The sequence below is a fragment of the Buteo buteo genome, chromosome 1 (genome assembly GCF_964188355.1).
Source record: "Buteo buteo chromosome 1, bButBut1.hap1.1, whole genome shotgun sequence".
In the NCBI taxonomy this organism is placed as follows: domain Eukaryota; kingdom Metazoa; phylum Chordata; class Aves; order Accipitriformes; family Accipitridae; genus Buteo; species Buteo buteo.
Genome location: NC_134171.1, coordinates 65,844,163 through 65,863,318, shown reverse-complemented (window position 1 = coordinate 65,863,318; position 19,156 = coordinate 65,844,163). Strand labels below are relative to the sequence as shown.

Below are 19,156 nucleotides of genomic sequence, written 5' to 3'. Positions count from 1 at the left end.
GAGGTCAGCAATAGTAGAAGGCTGGGAAATGTAATAAGTGCACGAGGCACAGCACGCAAGAGGAAAATCACACGCACACACGCCTACACACACTGAACCGCCTCCCCAGGTGCTGGCTTTAAAAGGACATCGAGACTCCATGGTAGGTGGGCAAAAGTTTGGGTGTTCATACCCCAGTTACTGCTGTGTGCTTCCCACAGATTTTAAACAGGCCAAATTTGAGTGTCTTTCTGAGTGATGCCGGGAAGCACACACAGCCGTCATCAGACTGGTCCCTTTCCTTCATCCATCCTCAAACCTTGGAGACATCATGATTTCTCAGCTGAACAGGTTTAAAAATTTATAGAGCTTGCCAGGCTATACAGCTCAGATTTGGGTTGCCTTTAGCTGGGCATGTCAGGCAGATTTCACAGAGTCCTCCTACCCTGCCACCAACTTGAGGCACCACGCTCCTCCTCCCACATGGGCAGGAGAAGGCTCTTGCAGCATATCTGAATCTGCTGGGAGATGCCGGCAGGCTGCATGCCCTGCTCTGTGCTGGCAATCATCTGTGCGGGTGACAGTGAGTTACAGGAAATTATCACACCTATTCCTTTCCAGTCACCTTTCCAAGATATTCCTGCATGACCTGCCTTCTAGTGACATGGGCTCGTCCCAGTCCCTCGGTCCCTCCAGCCTTGATCGTGTTGCCAGGTACCTTTTCAGAAACCGCCCGTTCTCAGCTCTCCTTATTTACAAACAAAGATTGAACCTGGAGGCTGAAGATTTCTGCTTGGCTGTGCAAGGAACTCTTCAGCAGCAGAGAGCACAACACTTTCATTCTAATACTTTCCAATTCAGAAGCAGAGAACACATTTCCCCTGATTTCCCTCCTTTTGTGTACAAAATGGGTATCCATTCCCTCCACAGGAAACAGAAGAGCTGTAAGCAGGGACAAGGAGTCTGAACACCCTGCCTGGGCAACCAGAAGATAATCTGATCTGGGACCACAGTACTTTGTGAAAGGAGAGTGACTTCACATGCACACGTGCAACCTCAGCTTGTCCTTGCTGTGGGAAATCAGAGGCTGAAGACAACCTCTTACAGCCTCATGATCCACGGTGCTACTCTGCATTACAGTGAGGAGCTGGGTTCTGTGCTGGAAGCAACTGGTTGCGGACCCGCCAGAAAGCACTTCAGCTCTGCACAAGTGACTTGGACGTAGTTAGAACTAACTGCTTTCCACTAACTTATGACTTCCCTGTTTAAGAGAACTCGATAACTGAAGGCCACTGCTCTTTCCTCTTCTTATGCCCTATGAATTGCACAAAAGAATCAAGGATATGGCCTTTTTTTTAGTTTTAGGTACTCACTCTCCGCACCTCTTAGCATCTGTACGTTACACTGAATATCAACAAGTTCCAGTTCTGAAATTCCTCCACCATCCTGAACAGTGACAACAACTGCTAAGCCTACATGAGTATTTACTCTTCTGCACAGATCTACTCCCTAAGGAGTATTTACTACCCCGGTCATCATTCCCCTACATCAAAACAGCAACACATAGCAGGTTCTGAATTTAGTCTTGATTGATGCAAGATTGTGCTCAGGCTGCCCTCCCACAGGTTTTCCTCCAGGACTCATTCCTCTGGCTTACCAGCAGCATCCACTGCTCCTTCTATGTGACAGTCTTTTCTCAGCCTTTAGAGGCTAGAATCCAAAATACTACACATGAATTGCTGCTGTGAGCACAGATTTGCTCAGAGGACAGCCAACAACTGGAGTTACTTTATTCAAAGGTGACTTGCAAAGCCTTTTGAATTTCAGCAACTGCCTCATTAGTGTGACTATTTTTACAGCCTTCCAACAATTCAGCCAGGCACATCGTGTTTATTTTCTTTCGCAAGTTTGCCAACAGATCATGGCAAAACTTCCCTTTGCCCACAGTAGCTCACAAAACTTTGTGTTTTACGGAAAATGACACTGCAAATGCCACATGGGATGGCAGGTTACAGACTGAACTGCATCTGCTCTAGGGCTTTTGCTTATCCACCACTGCTTGTACCACAGGACAACACAACATTTTTAACTACAAAACTGTAAAATAAAAAAAAGTAGGAGCAATTTTAGAAATGCTGCTTGGCAAATACTGGTCACATGCCCAGCAAGGACTCCAATTGAAGTGCTGCTCAGCTTCTCTGTTATGGAGAGAAGCCAGCTTCACCGTTTTCAAGACAAAAATACCTGGAAGTTTGACAAACAAACTGAAACACAAGGGTACAGGCCAAAAAGATGTTTTTAAAGAAAACGGACCAATTCAGAAAAGCTAAGCGCCCCAAAGGGAAAAACAAACAGAAAAAAAACCCCTTATGCTTCCTGTGTTACCATGGAGTGAGCTGGCTGGTTTCCTGCACTTGATACCCTCATGCCTTAGCTCTTAGACATTTGAGGATGCCAAGACAACCTTTTAATTGGAACACTCATCATTATATCACCACCAAGTATCTCTGCCAATAACCTGCCAATAAGCCATAGCTGTCTATTTCGACATTTTTACTGCTTTGTTCTTTAGGTATGGTGTTTGCTACACTGAGTGTTAGGATTTAAGCAAGTACATACACATAAACACAACACATAAGACAGAAAAGCCAGAGGGCAAAAACTTACCCTTATTCTTCCTGACCAGTGCATCAGCCCGTTCCCAAATATCATAAGCATAGAGGATATAGGAAGTAATGTTGACGTAGGAAGAGGTGATGCTTGGGATATTATAAGGGACAGTGACTGAAGAGCCAATGCTGTTGCCGCTGCAGTTGCTAGCATTCGATCCTGGCTGAGAACTCACAGAACCAGCAGGAGAGGGCATTGGAGAAAGAGGAGAAGGCATGCCTGTGCTTCTGCAGGAGAAAGAAACACCACCACAAACATTTCATTTCAGAGTCGAAAGTCTTGCCACAAGACTGGCTTATGCCAGGAGCTATCCAGTATCATCTAGGCCTGCAGCATAGAGTGTTAAAAACTGAGATGCATTCAGCTACATAACAGGTAATTGTCCTCTGAGTGCAAGGCCAAGGTTTTTGAATTGATTTGCGACTCTAAGGACTCCTCTTGACAAAAGAAAATGCGGGACCAGACATCAGAAAGGGCCACCCATCCACCTTCCAAAATCTACACCTCCTTGTGCAAGCCTTCACCAGATTCTCTAAGTGTTTTTTGCTAAAGACTTCCATTTCAGGCATGCTGAAGCTCCCCACCTACAGAGGCTGGAGCTTTCTGACAGCTAGTCAAAGCAACCAGGTCAGCCTACACACACTTATTTATAGACCTAGGGAAGCTAAATGCAGTCAGCTGCCCGCCTTCCAGACACAGGCTGGCTTCATCACATCGCTTCACCCCCACCACTTCAATCAACCTCATTTCAGTCACTGGTATGAGCGAGCTTCCACCACTGCTCTTGGGAGACCATTTAATTCCCAATAACCTACACTGTCCAAGGTGGCAGAAAAATAACTGGAATTTCAGCGTCACTACTGAAGACCAAACAACCTTCTCTCAACTGCAAAGTTTAAAAGGGACAGACGTGGAGCTGGATAGCTATCTGCCAAATGCAATTACCACAGGATAGAGAAAAAGTCTTACTCATTGTCATTAAAACACAGCACCAGTCTGCCAGGCATTGGGCCAAACACTGTTATGGGACATCTTGCCTTTTACTTTTGCTGCCACATACGCAGCAACACTGCTGCAGATACATAGAAAGGACAAAATGCTCAATAACTCACAAATTAGAAAATTAGTTTCTTTTTCTTAATTGGTGACTGAGGTAAAGAGAAAAATATTAAAGTATCACCTCAAAGTTATGCTACCACAGGCTGAAGGCATAATCCTACTGGACAGTGGCCAGGGAGATGGGGATGGTACCCTCTTAAGTCTGAAACGATCTCTAGATGAGAGCGACAGAACAGAACAAAGATGACAACAACAGGGACTCTGAAATAGCATAGTGATGCTACCTTCCTTGCTCCTCTGGCCTGTTTCTCTGGTGGAGAACTGCTCTGCCTGATACACAGTAACTCTGGACCTCATAACAAAAAAAACCCCAACCTTTCCAATGAGAAAAGACAGGAAAGAGAGAGCAGAAACCTACTCATGCCCCCTAACAATATGATTTCAGGTGGTACGAAAGAGCGAGCGGTGAGGCACTCAAACGCAGCCTGCAACTCAAATACTCGGGATACTATTTTCACTCACACCCTTATAGACACATCACAACATACATCTTTTTAAATCTTACCTTGCAACACATGGAGAAGGTGCTTGTGTTACTCTGGAAGAACTCTGCAGTAAGGAACAGAACTCTTGTTAGGTATGGGCTATTCAGCCAACATCAGTAACTACTGCAGCCAGCCAGCTGGCAGCTTAGTAATACGCATGCCCTACCTTGAAGTGGTCATTCAGGATCCTGGAATACTTTATTGCAGTGTCTTTTTTGTAACGAAACATTGCCATGTGCAGAATGGACTGGCAGCGCATGCTGTGAACAGAAACACAACCAAGAGTAAGTGTTCACGCTCACCGCTGCCTGCTCAGCAGTCATCAGCCTTGTGGGATGGAGGCAGGCACACATCAGCTGTATTGCAAAGTCAAGAAAGCTCAGAATTTCTCCTCCTGCTCATCTTAAAGAAAGACCCTGTAAAAAAATCACAAGGGGGGAAAAAAAACCCAACAAAAAAACCAACCAAACAAGGAAGGGCCATGTCTGGTCTTTTACATAAAACAGGTGCCCAACCTCTTATAGGTGCCACAGGCTGAGTAAGCCTCTGTCCAGAAGTGCCTCAGCTACGTTCAACTACAGCTTCAGTTACACAGCTCAAGCACGGACAGCCAAATCGCATTCTTTCACCTTAGGTGAAAGCCCTTATGTGCTCTCAAGTTACCAGCAGATCAAATTTTAGAGCCTGTGCCTTCCACATGTAGTCCCTTGTGATATCCCAGCTCACTTTAGAGATGTTCCTGTTCATTCTGGTTTTTATATTGTGGGGGTTTTTTCCTTGCAGAACTCTGATTCCCATTTAACTCATTCTTTTGCCCCTGAAAATAACGGGTCTTTCACTCTATCAAGTCTAAAAACAGAATATGAAGGTGCAGAACAACAGTTACGCACCATAACACAGCAAAGATTTTTTCTTGTGAAGATGCTGAGGAGTCCGTAAAGGATTTCAATGTCATGACGAATCTAAGGAAACAAACAGAATCTTGTCAGTCATCAGGGCTCTGAAGTCCTACTGTTTATGAAAAACCAGTGCATGCCGTTATCTCAAGCACTGGTCCAAAAGTCAAGAAACCTGCCCCGAGTTCTTAGTCCTGGCACCAAGTGCTTTGTATGATCTTGAGCAGAGGACTGTCTCCAAATGCCTTGTTTTCCACGCAGCAGGAACAGATGTGGCCCCTTATGCGACTCGCTCTCCTCTTACACTGATTAATGGGCAACATCCCTACAAGTAGATGCCCCCCGTGGGCCACCTACAGGCCTGAGGCCCAGGAGAGGTGCCCCCACCACTGACTACAACACTAATTCAAGTGTTTCTGGACAAGACAGACATCTCAGTGGAAATGTTTCTTTTGGCAAAGAACAAATAAGCAAACCTCCTTTTTGAAAACAAAGCAACAGTAGCATCTTGGAAATGCAGTCCCTCAAGACCAAAAAGCAAACAATGTCATTTAAAAAGTTTGAAGTCTACCACAAAAAAACCTCTGACAGCTCTTTCAGCTCTAAGGTCAGAAGTCAAATCAGCTCTCGAAAACTCACATAACCTGTAATTTCAATATGAATAAACCGATACCTGTCTCTCTTCTATCCAGTACATGGTTCCTTGGATTGCACTGCCTGCATATGTCATAATGTCTACTATCTACATGCATCTACTATGGCTGTGAAACTAAACAGGGAACGTTGCTAAAAGAAACCCCAATAAAGTGCACTGGTACAAAGACACATGGGAGAAACCAGTAAAATCTGCCTTCAATCAAGCTGCAAGAGCTTTGGGGCACAAACCGCTCTTCCACGTGCTATATTGTTGCTTTGATTTTTTTTAACTGACATACTATTGAGCTCACATGCAAAAGCAACTTCAGTTCTGGATAAAGTAAAAACTCCTTCCTGTCCTTGATTATCTGAACCAGTGTCCTCTGGTGTACCTCAACTGCAAGGCTCAAATGCTGAGGAGGACATGGTGCCTACTTCTTCTGATAAGCAATGCTGAAACACATTTCAAAGGATTTGTCTCTGGTGCCTCTGGATGGTCTGTCTGATGCTTGTACAGCAACCCAAACTCTGCTCCATGGTGGGAATCCAGAGCTGCCACAGTTGCAAACAAGCAATGCAACTAACCCTTCCCCTCCAAACATGCTGCCTAACCATCATGCTTTGAAAACCACTTACTTGATGAGATCTATGGTGTCACTGAATATGCTGTAAGCTGATTTTGGTGCTGGTGCATCCGATTCCAAGGCGATCCCATACTCAATGAAGGAAAGGGCAGCATCTAGGTACTGAAAGGCCTTTCCAGTCTTGTCAGTCTATTGGGAAGAAAATTCTAATTTTTAGACTAAGACAAAAACTACTTCTCTCAAGTATACCTGAATTCCCTTTTTTTCCCCTAGTTAGGCAGGATTTGAAGAAAGAAAAAGATGCAAGTCAGGCCTCCAGGTGATAATTAAAGGATTCTCAGCAGAACCCCTAATGTGGTCCCAGTCATCAGCTTTGTGGGCTCTGGCTATTCGTATCTCTTCCTCTTGCTCAACATTTTCCTTAAGTAATTTATTACCTTCACATTTTTGGATATTATTGTCTCATCTTGGGGGCCTGCTTTGGGAGAGGCAGATGGGGCCTTCCCATTGCAGTATTCCCTCACTTCATTTTCACAGGTAAATGGCAAGTAGCAAATGTACATTATCTGACTGAGCCATAATTAGCAAAAAAATAGGTTCATTCATGCATGCTGTTAAACTGCACATAGTGGAGAAAGCTAGTTACATCTGCAAAGGGCACTTCCAAGTCTTGTTCACCAACACAGGATCCTGACGTTTCAGAGTAAACTGTCTTAAAACTATCTTCCAAGGACTTTGTGATAGCTCTGCAAAGCAAACAGGCCTGCTAACCTCAGACAACATCAGTTCTGAATCCTATTCTCTAGGCACATTCTCTAGATGTGTTTACAACAAAGGGAAATGCCTGAACATTTGGCAAATAAAGACAGCCTCCCCACATATGACTTGAACATGCTCCATGTAGGGAGTATGGAAGTAACGTTAGCCAGCGAATCTTATTCACGTGCATGCAAGTATCAGGTCTGAATGCAAGAGCTGGTTAACATTTCTAGCACAGGGCCATGACTTACCATTGCATCAGCTTTGTGCTTCAGCCTCTTGGCCACTTCTATGTAGTATTCCATCGGATGCTGCCTGAATTGGGGACAGAAAGAGGAAAAACAGAAAACAGAGAAAAAGAGTAGGATAAATTTTACCTTCTTATCTACAGGATGCTATGAGTCTGAACATCCTGTTTTGGTAAGCTTGTTACAGCCTTATCAAACACACGTTACAGTTATGATAGTCACTAAATGAATGTTGTCTGCATGTTCAGAAATACATAGCAGTTGAATGGACAGATAAAATGAATTGATTTCTTAAAAAATGTATGTTAGAATAACACTGAAAACTTACATTTCTAAGTAGAAAAAACACTGGAGGTTAGGCTACTATGAGGCCAAGTTTACTTCTTTGCTCCCATGGAAAGATAGTAGTTACGTGATGCCCTATCATTCCTCAAGTACAATACCAGCAATACATTTTTGATTGAAGCATACAGTAAACTCTGCAGTATGACACACTCAGACCAAAAGAGCTTGCATTCAAGTTATCTGCTTACAAGAGATATGGTGTGCAACGCTTCTACAGAGCTGGGTCTCAGTCAACACATAAATGATGATAAATTTGGACTGCACACATTTCTGCGCATTGGGATAATCTATTCACCATGGAAATGGCATACAGCCACCTGTGCGCTAACAAAAGGAGCAAGTAGAGTCATACCCTCTCAGAAAAAGTCAGTTGCCTGCCCAGCACCCTGTCACAGAGGAGTTTGCCACTTGTCAAGAATCAGACAAATCAAAACCCATTACTTGTAGGCAGGCACAAGACACCTCCTCTCAGAGTTCAAAAGTACTTAATTTCTAGAGTAGCTTCCCTCAAACCAAGAACTGTTGTAATGAGACCTTTGCTTTGTGGTGGGTGGGCTAAGTCCCAGACACAAGAAGGCAGTACAGGGCAGGTCTCAGACATCTCTCTCTCTCTTTCCTCCCCAAAGAAGTGATCAAGAAGCAGAAGCCTGGGTGGCTGCAGGGCCAGCCTTGTCTGGTGTATTCAGAAAGTACAGGTGATGGGTGTAAAACAAAAACTTACTTTTCAAACTTGAGTTGAGGTCCCCTTGGCTTGGAGGTACCATTTGGCAAAGAAGGCACTGGGAAAGGATTTGTGACATCCCCTGGAGATCCCTGAAAAAAACACAGAGTGGAGATAAAGCTGGTTAGAGAGATGTCTAAATCAATTCCAAAGCTTGGCTTTCCTAAATTTCAAGAGAAAATGTTTATTTGTCCCAGGCATAATCTATTCTCCAGGCTCTCCAGCTCTTCTTACTTTCTTCCCCAGTACCCCTTTCAATAATGGAAATGGAAACTTGGCATCCTACCTGACTGCTAGCAAGGCTTAATACCATTCAAACTTCTCCCAAGCATGGAGAAATTAAGTAGCAGGTTTCCTTGCACAATGGCTAAAATAGCAGTAAGGCTGCAAGCAGCACATTTTTCATGGCCACTAGCCAAGGCAGAAGGGGTAATATCCATTCACACTTATTTCCAGCTTAACCACATGGAAATTGCTGATTCTCCACTACTAACTACATTATCAGGAAAAAGCAAGCAGTTAGAAGCCAGCTAATACAGCATGCACAGTCTAGCTTAACACACACAGCAACATCCTAGATCACACACACAGAGCCATGAGTAAGCAGCAATATAATTGAATTTTATAACCTCAAAATGCAAAGATCCAGCTGCAAGGATCATCAACAATTTTGTAAGCAAGCTATAAAACCTTATACCTAGGTCACGGTCAAAACCACAGGTTGCTTGTTTCGTATTTTTAAGCAATCCACTCTTTCTTTCTGTAAACACACTTATTTTTACACCAATATTGTACTTGCAGTTGCCTACAGTCAGAAGCAGTTACTACCATAAACACGATTCTCTTGCCTTTGTTTTTCACATGGTCACCCCTTCTCACTATGTTTCACTGGTAAGATTAAAACAGATGATGGAAAGTCAGCAGAGAAGTTACAACACAGGCTTTTGAGCTAGCAACATAAGGTCACAGATAGCCATTAAAGGGGTAAAAATGCTTCAAAGAGCTTTCTCTGGTGGCTTGTTTATCCTCCTTCCTTTTTAATATCCTCAGAGCATGTTTCTCAAGAGAATCACACAGCACCCATGGGTTGCAGGAAACATCCTGCCAGTTATAATGGATACCTACTTTGATGCCCTTTGAGAGCTCAGCGGGATTTCTCTCCACTTTCTTGTGCTTGGAGAACAAAGGATCCTTGTGGTTGCTCTCGTCCCTGGCAGTCTTCTCCACGACAGGCAGCTCGCTGCTCTCACTTTTGGGTCTCTTTTGGGCCATCTTGGTTGACTTTGGTGGAGGATGTACAGGAGACATGGGTGGCAGTGGTGGGGGTAGCAGGAGATCTTTCTTCTGGGTTTCAAGTGAAGTTTTTGATGCTCTGGAGATGGGAAGCAAATTCAGCAATTGGGATGAATATGGTGTACATATAAGGTAGGGATTTTTTTAAAAACATAGTTATATCATGTGCCAGTTCTCTTTAAATTTCTCTGGAAGTGTGAAATGAGTTGTTAACATAAAGAATCCAACAAAAGCAAAACAAAACTTCAGGGACTTCACTGGCATTAGGTAACACATCTTAAGCCGCCAACAACACACAAACAAGTTGGTTTTCAAGTAGGAATAACCTTCAGGACTTATCATTGGAGCAAATGCTTGCAACCAGAATATGAGGATGTTGCAAAAAAAAGGCATCCCTCCAACACAGCCCCTTTTCACTGAAAGAGGAAGAGAGGCAATCACAGCAACTAAAATCCCTGGCACAAATCACCCAACAAGGCAAATGAACTGCAGCACTACCTCTCTTTCCCAATTATGGTAGAAGATATCTTCTATGGTCAGAGATACTCACCTAGACATTTGATCCTGTATGTGCTTTGACAGAATTCAACTGAGTCATCCCTTGCCAGGACTCACCAGCTCAACTAGACAACACTATAAAGTTGAGAGGATTCCAGTGATAGAGACTTAAAATGCTGTGCTTTTAAATGGCAGAGACTATCACATTTAATAGGATGGTGGCACATCAGATTTCTGATCATTTGAAGTTAGGATTACCAGGGAACTCTGGCAGCTGTAAGCAGCACCAAATAGCTCTAAACCTTGTTTCACTACTGCTCATTTACACCATTTTTATTCAGCTTCTCAAAGTTTCCAGGAAAACACAGAGCAGTGAATCCCAACTCATGGACTGCCTTATCAGAAGAGGAGGAAATGAAGTTAAACCCAGTGAGAAGACTGAAGTGTAACATTGCACATCTTGCTTTGTTCTGCTGTGCGTGCGACAGTCCTCTCCCCTCTTCCACAACCCACTTTTCCCGTGGCACAGTCCCTACTCACTGCACACATGCTCCCCAGCTTCACTACAGCTGACGCTCCAGAGAGGACTGTTTGACGCAGAGCTCAGCGGCATCCCCTGACCTGACCCAGAGCCCTCTCTCCCCAAAAACGCATCCTATTCTTCCCACTCTGAAAGCCAGAACATGGCTAAAAGGGGTGCTCATTTTCACTGAGAAAAAGGGAGGAATGAACCACAGAAGTAATGCCCTTCCATTATTACCACAGCTGAAATATCCCTTCACCCAACTAAATGTTAGCCCTAACGCCTAAGTGCTTTCAGAGTACTTCAATGTTTTCTCTGCAGAAAAGCAGTTTACTCATGTTGTCAGGACACAAACCTCAATGCTACATACCAATGCAAGTCAATACCTCAAATTCAAGCCACAATCAAGCAGGAATTGAATGCAGTAGCCTAGAACTGACACAGGAGCCTCCCCTCTCAGGAACACCGCCCATTTGAAGACATGCTCTTGGAAGCGTTTGCTCTAGCAAAGACCTAGCCAAAATGCTGGCAGTACACTGGTATGCAAATTATGGGGTAAGTTTCAGCAGATCTACCAGAAACACTGCAAATGCTATAGTGGAATACATGAGAAATTCCTGGCCATAAAGGCCATCTGAAATTCTAGAAAGACCGCAATTCAAAAGGCACACTGGTTGCGTCCCCATTAGGTCACATACAAAAAAGACAAAAACAAGATGATGATTTTAGTGGAGAATGCAAATGCTCCCTACCCACCTATACATACAAATCTGTTTTCTGGACTGGGCTTTGCACATTTCACCTCTATGCAAATCTGGGCTAGTCAAAGTAAAAAGCCTACTGGCACTGCGGCATCTTGGTTTGGTTAGAGAAAGGGGGAGCTGCATGTCCACGTGCTTCTGGAGCATCCCAGCTCAGCAGCCTCCCATGGCAGCAAGGTGAGAAAACAGAGCTCTGCAATATCCATCACATTCACCTCTGCATTCTCAGCTGGGAGAAGACAAGTTCCACCTAGCACAGACACTGCGTGCACCAGCCGCTAAGTGCTGTTCAAAGTCTGTAACCGATGACAGCAAAAGCAGCTGAGGGAGTAGAGAGTATCAGCATTAACATCTGACTTTTTTCTTTCATCAGGACCTGTCCAATTACGAAAACAGCAATGATCACCTAGTCAAAATTTATGGACATACAGTTGCATTTAGTACAATATCCTTTCCCAAGAGGCTGCCAGAACTTGCTCTGCTGTGGACGTGATTGCTCAATCATGGGAATAAGACTCACGATTTCGGGGCCACACTTTCAGCTATGTCACCTGTTTGCAGCAGGAGCCTGAGCAAGCAACTCAAATTTGTCTGCATCTCAATTTCCCCATGTGCAAAACACGTTCACATCATCTTCTCACCTTACAAAGACTCAGAGCTTTAAATGCATGTGAAGTACTATGAATCTGCTAAAAAGCTTTCTGCTGCTTCCCATGCAGTGAGACCACGAACTTCCCCAAAACAAGTATGACAGTAGAACCCAGAATGAGGAAAACATGCGCAAAGAAAAAGAAGTTCGTAAGAATCATTGAATGGTTTGGGTTAGAAGGGACCTTTAAAGATCATCTAGTCCAACTCCCTTTTTAAAAGCATTTTAAGGCTAGTTCCATTTCTCATGAAAGCAGAAATAATTGATACTTGAACTCTCAAGTCTTACTCACCTAGAGTCATAGAAGAGTTTTGGTTGGAAGGGACCTTTAAAGATCATCTAGTACAACCCCCCTGCAATGAGCAGAGACATTGTCAACCAGATGGCAAGTTCTCTTGCCATCCCCTGAAACACCTAAGCCATCGTGCAGAACAAGCATATGCTACTCCCCACAGAACAGCTGCCACCTCCCAGATCACCTGGGCAATTGTCTGCTGAGAGATTACCACCACTGTAGTTTAGAGAAGGGGAAATGGCTCCTACATCCCAGCGTGCAATCTACCACACTGTTTGCAACTCAAACAACGTCTAATTTTTTTGCACAAATTTGTTTCCTGCATCTGGTCTGAAAGAGAGCAGTGCAAATGGTTGCCTACCAGCTTAGAAGGAAAAGTAGTACGGGCACAACTGGCAATTAAATTTCTTGCAGCATAAACAGATTCTTTGAGCTACATGTAGTATATGGATCAGAGCATGCAGCAACATAAGCTGCAGGATGGACAAGTTTGTGTTTAAAATGGTGAAGTCTTCATTCCCATCTCAACTGTTCGAAATCAGGACAAATGCCACAGCATTCAACGCTTTTGCAGCAGTGTAAACCAGGTATAGGAGGATGATCAGCCACGGAAACGTCAGCTTATGCTTGAATGATTAGAACCATAATCCTCAGCGTTAAGGGAGAGGAAGATAAGTGACACCCAAGTATCACTTCACATCTGCAACAAATAAAAAGGCGAATAAATGACACTCCCATAGCCACATGGTTGGTTCCAGGATGTAAAGACAGATTGCAGCAGATTAAGTTTCAGAAGGCACACGATGTTATAAGCAAACTCAGAAGTATAAGGACAGGAGATACAGTTCCTCGCCTTAACCTTTTTAAAAAAAGACTTAGTTTTATGCATGTCTGCCATCCCACCACTGTATACTCACTTCAATTTATTGGAGTCTTTGTTAGCTGAAGACTGCAATGATTTTCTTTCTTTTTCTGATTTCATTTTCTTCCTATCAATCTCCTTCTCCACTTCCCTCTAACAGGAAGAAAAAAAAAAAAAAAAAAAATCACTCACGTTTTGAAAGTTGGTGCAAAGTACAGACCAATACAGCTAAGTTTGATTCTGGTTAAAAAAAGAAAAGGATAAGATATTAGAACTGACAAAGCATAAACCCAAAACACAGCGGATATAGATTTCAGGCTCGCTGACAAGTATCCTAAAATGACATTTTACCTACATTTGCTTGGATAGATTAATTATTTTGTAGTGATGGGGATGGAACTGCTAAACCTCTTGTTGCTAATAGTAATCAAAATTAAGGCATCTCCACTGCTGAAAATAAGCATTCCATCTGTTCTAGATGGGCTTTTTTTTTCCTACTCAGTACGAATTATACAGAAATGTATTCAGATTCCTCCTGGCAAAGTCATGAACTGCAAGCAATTGTGTTTTGTGGTATGCCTTATCAAAGGGAAGGAAAAAAATGCATTCACAGGAGAGTTAGATCCCTCCGATTCCTCAGATGTGCAGGGGTTTTTGGTTTTATGAAGAAGAATCTGATACAGCTGAAATTTTAAACAGGCAGTTAAAATCACTGCCATTGTCCTCCAGAAGAACAGGAACCATTAAGGCGGAGAGGTAATAAATAATACTTTTTAACTGCACTCCATAGGTCTTACAATACAAAGCGTGCAAATCATCAGCTCACCTGAATGAAAAACTTTAGAATAATTTGCTACAAGCCAAGAAAATGTAAAAGAAACTGCACTTATCAGTCAGTGTTACCCACAGTGTGCCTGGTGGCAGCCAAAAGCATTCCAGGACTTTCTGTCTCTCTCCCAAGAGTACATGCAGGTTTATGTCACTGTGATGGAGCTCAGTAGATTGTGCTCGGCAGAGTCGACCTCTGGCAGTGTGCTCAGGGCAAGGCTCCAGCACCTAGATCAAGTTCTTAAACTGTTTCTCAAGTTGAGCTCCACACTGCCGCAAACGATGTCTGACAGCTGTACCTGACCTAGCTGGCTGTTATGAAGCCTGAGCCTCCAAGGACACTGATGCATGCTGACATAATGCAGACAGCAAGGCTCTGAGGAGGGGTTTCCTGCAATCAGACACTCAGGCTGCAAGGGAAGACATGTCTAATATCAAATAGCTCCTCTTTTGGGTCTTTGAGATAACAGGAGAAGCAACAGATTTGCTGCCTGTTTACCCTCTTCCACTGCTCCGCAAGAGGGGGACTGCTGTGGTCTCTCCGGTTTCTTCACCCTTTCCCTGCTCTTCTGAATTCTCCCCCACAACTATGGGAAGTTCAGAAAATGACAAGACTAAATGAAACCCACACGGGAGCCAAGGTTGTTCACCCACATGTGCTAAGCCACCTGCTCTGTGAGGAGGACCAAGAAGGTATACAGGCACTGAAATATCCACAGTGAATACCCATTCACCACAAGGCCTGCAACCAACCCTGTGCAGCTGAACCAGCTGGCTAGAAGTATATTCACAGCCCCCTTTGGGACTTAGCTTTCCAAAAAACACTTGTGAGCAACTACCATCTCAGTTAAATAAAGGGCTGTCTTGTAATTCAAAGCAAAGCAACTATTCTAGCTGAAGGACTCTGGACACATGCATCTTTTAAGCACTAGCATCGCTGCTAGCACCTCAGCAGCTCCAGGGGAAACCAAAGAAGTTTTCTACATATTTAGCCAACCGCTGAGATCCAAAGCAGGGTTTAGCGACACTTGTTACTCTCGGTGAACCTGGTTCAGTTAAAAGTCTGCATTTATGGAAAAGCAAAAACATGGGGCTGCTGCCATCATCCCTAGTAATAACACAATTCACACCTGCAGAATTTGTTCCTCTTTGTGTAAGCAAGCAATCACAACTGTTTCATGGAAATGAATGACTCCACACAGGAAAAGACTACGCTACGCAGCCTAAGGCTGCATGGCTAAAGGCAGCAGAAGGTCCACGCATAGACAAAACCAAAAACCACAGACCAGGGCAGCCTGTGTCAGTTCTCCCCACAAAGTGCAGGCAAGGTGCTCTCCCACAACAGACATTAAATGGATAGTGTAGATGACTGCACAGTCTGGGAGGTGCTTCAGATACCATGCTGCATTTAAAGGGGTTGCAGGGGGAGGGGGCACCACAGCCCTACAAAGCTCTGCTTGGTTGAAAGCCAGGGAAACCCACAAATGCTACCAGGGGGCTGGCCAACCACATGCTGACACAGCCTGCTGCTGAAAGCTCCTCCAATATAGGAGGGCTGGGGTTTTGTTGTCTGAGAAAACTAGTATTTCAAGAAAATACAGCAGAAAATGTTTTCAAATACCAAAGCGTTTGTTAGCTCACGAGGCTTTTCATTTGCTCAGCAGGGCATTTGTGACCAACAAGAAACCTCTATGAACGGCTTTGATACACATTCCCTTTAGAAGTTTGATAACACCTTTAAAGGAGGAGCGCAAGGGATCTACTCCCAACTTAGGAGCAGAAATGAACTCTCCGCATGGGTTTTTCAAACACCACCTTGGTCCTTGTACAAACCCACCTCCACCTCTTACCTTCCTCTTCTGAAGGGACTTGTCAAGAGTATCCGTGATTTTTCTCTCCAAGTCCTGCTTCCTTGCACCAGGGGGTTCCTTGGCTTCTGCTCTCTTCTGGTGACTGCCTTTCCCAGGGGGCTGGGGGACTCTTGACAGCAGAGGGAGATCTATTTTCACCATGAGGGACTGAGGGGCAGGGGAGTCCCTCACTGGCGAGAGCAACTTCTTCCCCCTGATAGGCAAGGGAAGTTTCTCCTTGTGAAAATCCTCTCTGGCCACGATGGCAGGCCTGTGGCCGCTAGTCCTGGTGGGGCTTGTGCCCTGGCCTTGAGGAAGGGGACTGAGAGCGAGATGCTCCTGGACACTGCCAAGCAAAACATCTCTCATGACCTTGGGGTCCAAGAAGGGTTTGGCATTGGCCTGGTGGGAGCTCTTGTGCTTTCTGTTCTCAGGGGGCTCTTGCAGTGCCGGGGTCAGGTCTTTTCTGTCACTGGATTTTGGCTTCCCTTTCGTTTTGACTTTTGGCTTGTCTCTGGAAGACTGGTCTCTGACCTCAAAAGGACCAGGGTCACTCTCCACCTTCAGGCCTCCTTTGGGCCCCTCGTGGACAAGGCCCTTGCTGGGCCCTTTGATGCCCACAGTCTGCCTGGGTGAGGGCCCCTCGGCCCGCACAGGAGACTTCTGGCAGTTGCGTTTGGTCAGAAGATGAGCGTCCTGAGGAGCCCTGGCCGCTCGGCCAGAGCTCTTGTGATGAGGCTCCCTCGGCTCGGCACGCTGGTGGGAGGAATTGCTGCTGACAGCCTGCCCCTGCTCCTTGCCCTCTTCACATCCATCCCCATGGGCAATTTCGCTGAGACTCTCTGTTGGCACTGCTGGTGGGTTCACCTTGGTTAGCCAGTTGTCAAGCTGCCACTTATTAGAAGTCGGTGGGTCAGGCTGCACACAAAAAGAGAAAGGAAGGATGCAAGACTTTATGATGCCTTTATGGGCTATTTTCATCCTAGCATGGCTTACCAGAGCCCAGTAAAATTTCCCCTTGATGTTAAAAGAGCTTGAAAGTGAAAGACCATGTGTCAGTGGTGATGCTTTAGCGTGTGCACATTGACAATTCAGAAACACAGACCTCATCTTCGCACAGGATCAGTCAAACGTATTGCACAGCACTCCTGGATCTCTGCTAGCCTTACCTGTTGCTCAGCAAGAGACCAGTCTACATGAAAGCTTCATCTTGGTTTGCCACTAACCAACACCGTTGTGCAATCAGACAACATATAAAAAAAGCAGCAGTCGTAGAAATGGATTAGGTGCTGTCCTCGCAACACTTTTGGAAAGTTAGTTGCACACAGCACTACTTTCAAAACAGATGAGCAGCTGTGCCAGCTAACACATCTCATTGAAGTCTGACAGGTAGGCTGTCAGGCTCCTGTGGTTTAGCCAAAAGCAAACCATTTACCAAAATAAATTGTATGGCTAGCATGTCAAGTCCGGCCTCTTCTGAGTCCTCTGCCTACACAACCCAACACTCGCTTCCCTCTGGGTCAAGCAAGGCGTGAGCAACGACTGAAGTCTGAAGGCCCCTGGCATCACGGTCAAATAACATAACGTGGTTGCTACAAGCTCTGCCTAATCTAACAGCGGTCTGACAAATTACGAGAAAAGCAAACCCAACTAATGCTAAAAGAGACAACAGAAGCTGCAAGTCTGAGGCATTATTCTCTGGGGCCCATTCTGAAAATACCATGTATGTGGCAACACCACTCAAATGGGTAACTCATTATCTGGGCACCATCAGAGCACAGCTAAACTCCCGCACTCACTGATTCTCCCCAGTTACCACTCTCACTTCTGAGAAGAGCCACAACCCTTCCCCAAAAAGAGAAAGCCCAGTACGTGAAATGTTTTCCGAGACTAATGAATCCCTTCTGCCATGATTTTCTTCTCTATCCAGACTCAACTCACTGTAGAACATGCAGATAAATAAGACATGTCTTCAACTGTGTTTAAGTCAGTCCATCTAGAATCCTGGTTTAAAAAACAGTGCTTGGTTTTACCATGGGTTTGGAAGTAAAATTAAACCACGAATTCCATTAGGCTTTTCAGATAACACAAATCTGCTTTATTTTCATCAGAATTTTAACTTACTAGCCACTGAAGAACATTTGGTTTTTGGTCAAACACTGTAAAAACATGGCTAAAAGACTTAGTAAACTTTGGTTTATAATGTACGTAGCTATCAGACAGTGGCATACTCTGATCCTTTTCTAGCACTTCTACCATCGGTTATCTTGTTTGTGATCTACACCATCATACAGGTTTTCATTAGGTTTCCAAAACCAAAGGATAGTAAGAGATTTTTTTTTAAAAAATAAAATAAAAAAAAATAAAGGAACTACTGCCTATAGGTCTTAAAGTCTGTTCTTTTGCATGTGAAGAACTGACTATAAACAAATGGGCCATGTGCACTAACTTACTCCTTGAGCACCATGGATGAATAGTTTGCTGAATAAAAAAGGATAAAATGGTCAATGGCAAATAGTTAGGACTTCACTAGAGCGAGAAGGATCTTACAATCTAGTATTTTCAGGACAAACCAGGCAGGCTTTGGTAAAAGAGGAGAAGTATAACATCTGTCCTTCCAAAGACACCCACACTGCAGAGGGCAAAGTCTGTAACTGAACTGCTAGAGGGTGAAGTGTATTAGATGTGAGATGAAAAGATACACCTTCTCAAAGCTTGTTTTCTGCACATAAAATTCTCCCTGTTCATGTGCTTCTAAGGTAAAAGAAAGGAAAACTAGGGCTGGAGGAGGGGGCGGGGAATAAATTACACGGTTTCTGTGTTTTGTGAGAGTACCTCAAAACTGGCAGCAGATTGGTTTACATCAGCTGTGGTCCACAGGATATAACTATGTACTTCCCACTGGCCCAAGAATGTTTTGCAAGCTGGAGGAACTGTTTGAAACCATGGGACATGAGCACTTCTGCAGCAGATTTTCAAAAAATGCATGGTCTCAATTATGAAACTTTAAGGCGCTAAGTTCTGGTTGTCTGCTTTTCCCAGTAAAAGCCTCAGAAATGCCAGTGCAGCACTATCTGAGCCAAATTCAACAGAAGCAAGTCTAAGCACATTCCAGCCCTTCCTGCAGGTCTCATCACTTCAGCTGTGATCTGGGA

The 19,156-nt window shown here is 44.3% G+C and overlaps 1 protein-coding gene across 1 annotated transcript in view; it reads right to left on the bottom strand.

Annotated features, from left to right (window-relative positions):
* Positions 1-19,156, bottom strand: part of LOC142033811 (AF4/FMR2 family member 1-like) — a 103,655-nt gene that overhangs the window by 7,063 nt on the left and 77,436 nt on the right. The window contains exons 11-20 of the mRNA XM_075034261.1: positions 16,002-16,919; positions 13,379-13,476; positions 9,568-9,814; positions 8,443-8,534; positions 7,380-7,443; positions 6,422-6,558; positions 5,144-5,215; positions 4,420-4,513; positions 4,274-4,317; positions 2,647-2,876 (exon numbers count right to left, since the gene is read on the bottom strand). Coding sequence (XP_074890362.1) covers positions 2,647-2,876; positions 4,274-4,317; positions 4,420-4,513; positions 5,144-5,215; positions 6,422-6,558; positions 7,380-7,443; positions 8,443-8,534; positions 9,568-9,814; positions 13,379-13,476; positions 16,002-16,919 — 1,996 coding nt within the window. The remainder of the gene's footprint in view (positions 1-2,646; positions 2,877-4,273; positions 4,318-4,419; positions 4,514-5,143; positions 5,216-6,421; positions 6,559-7,379; positions 7,444-8,442; positions 8,535-9,567; positions 9,815-13,378; positions 13,477-16,001; positions 16,920-19,156) is intronic.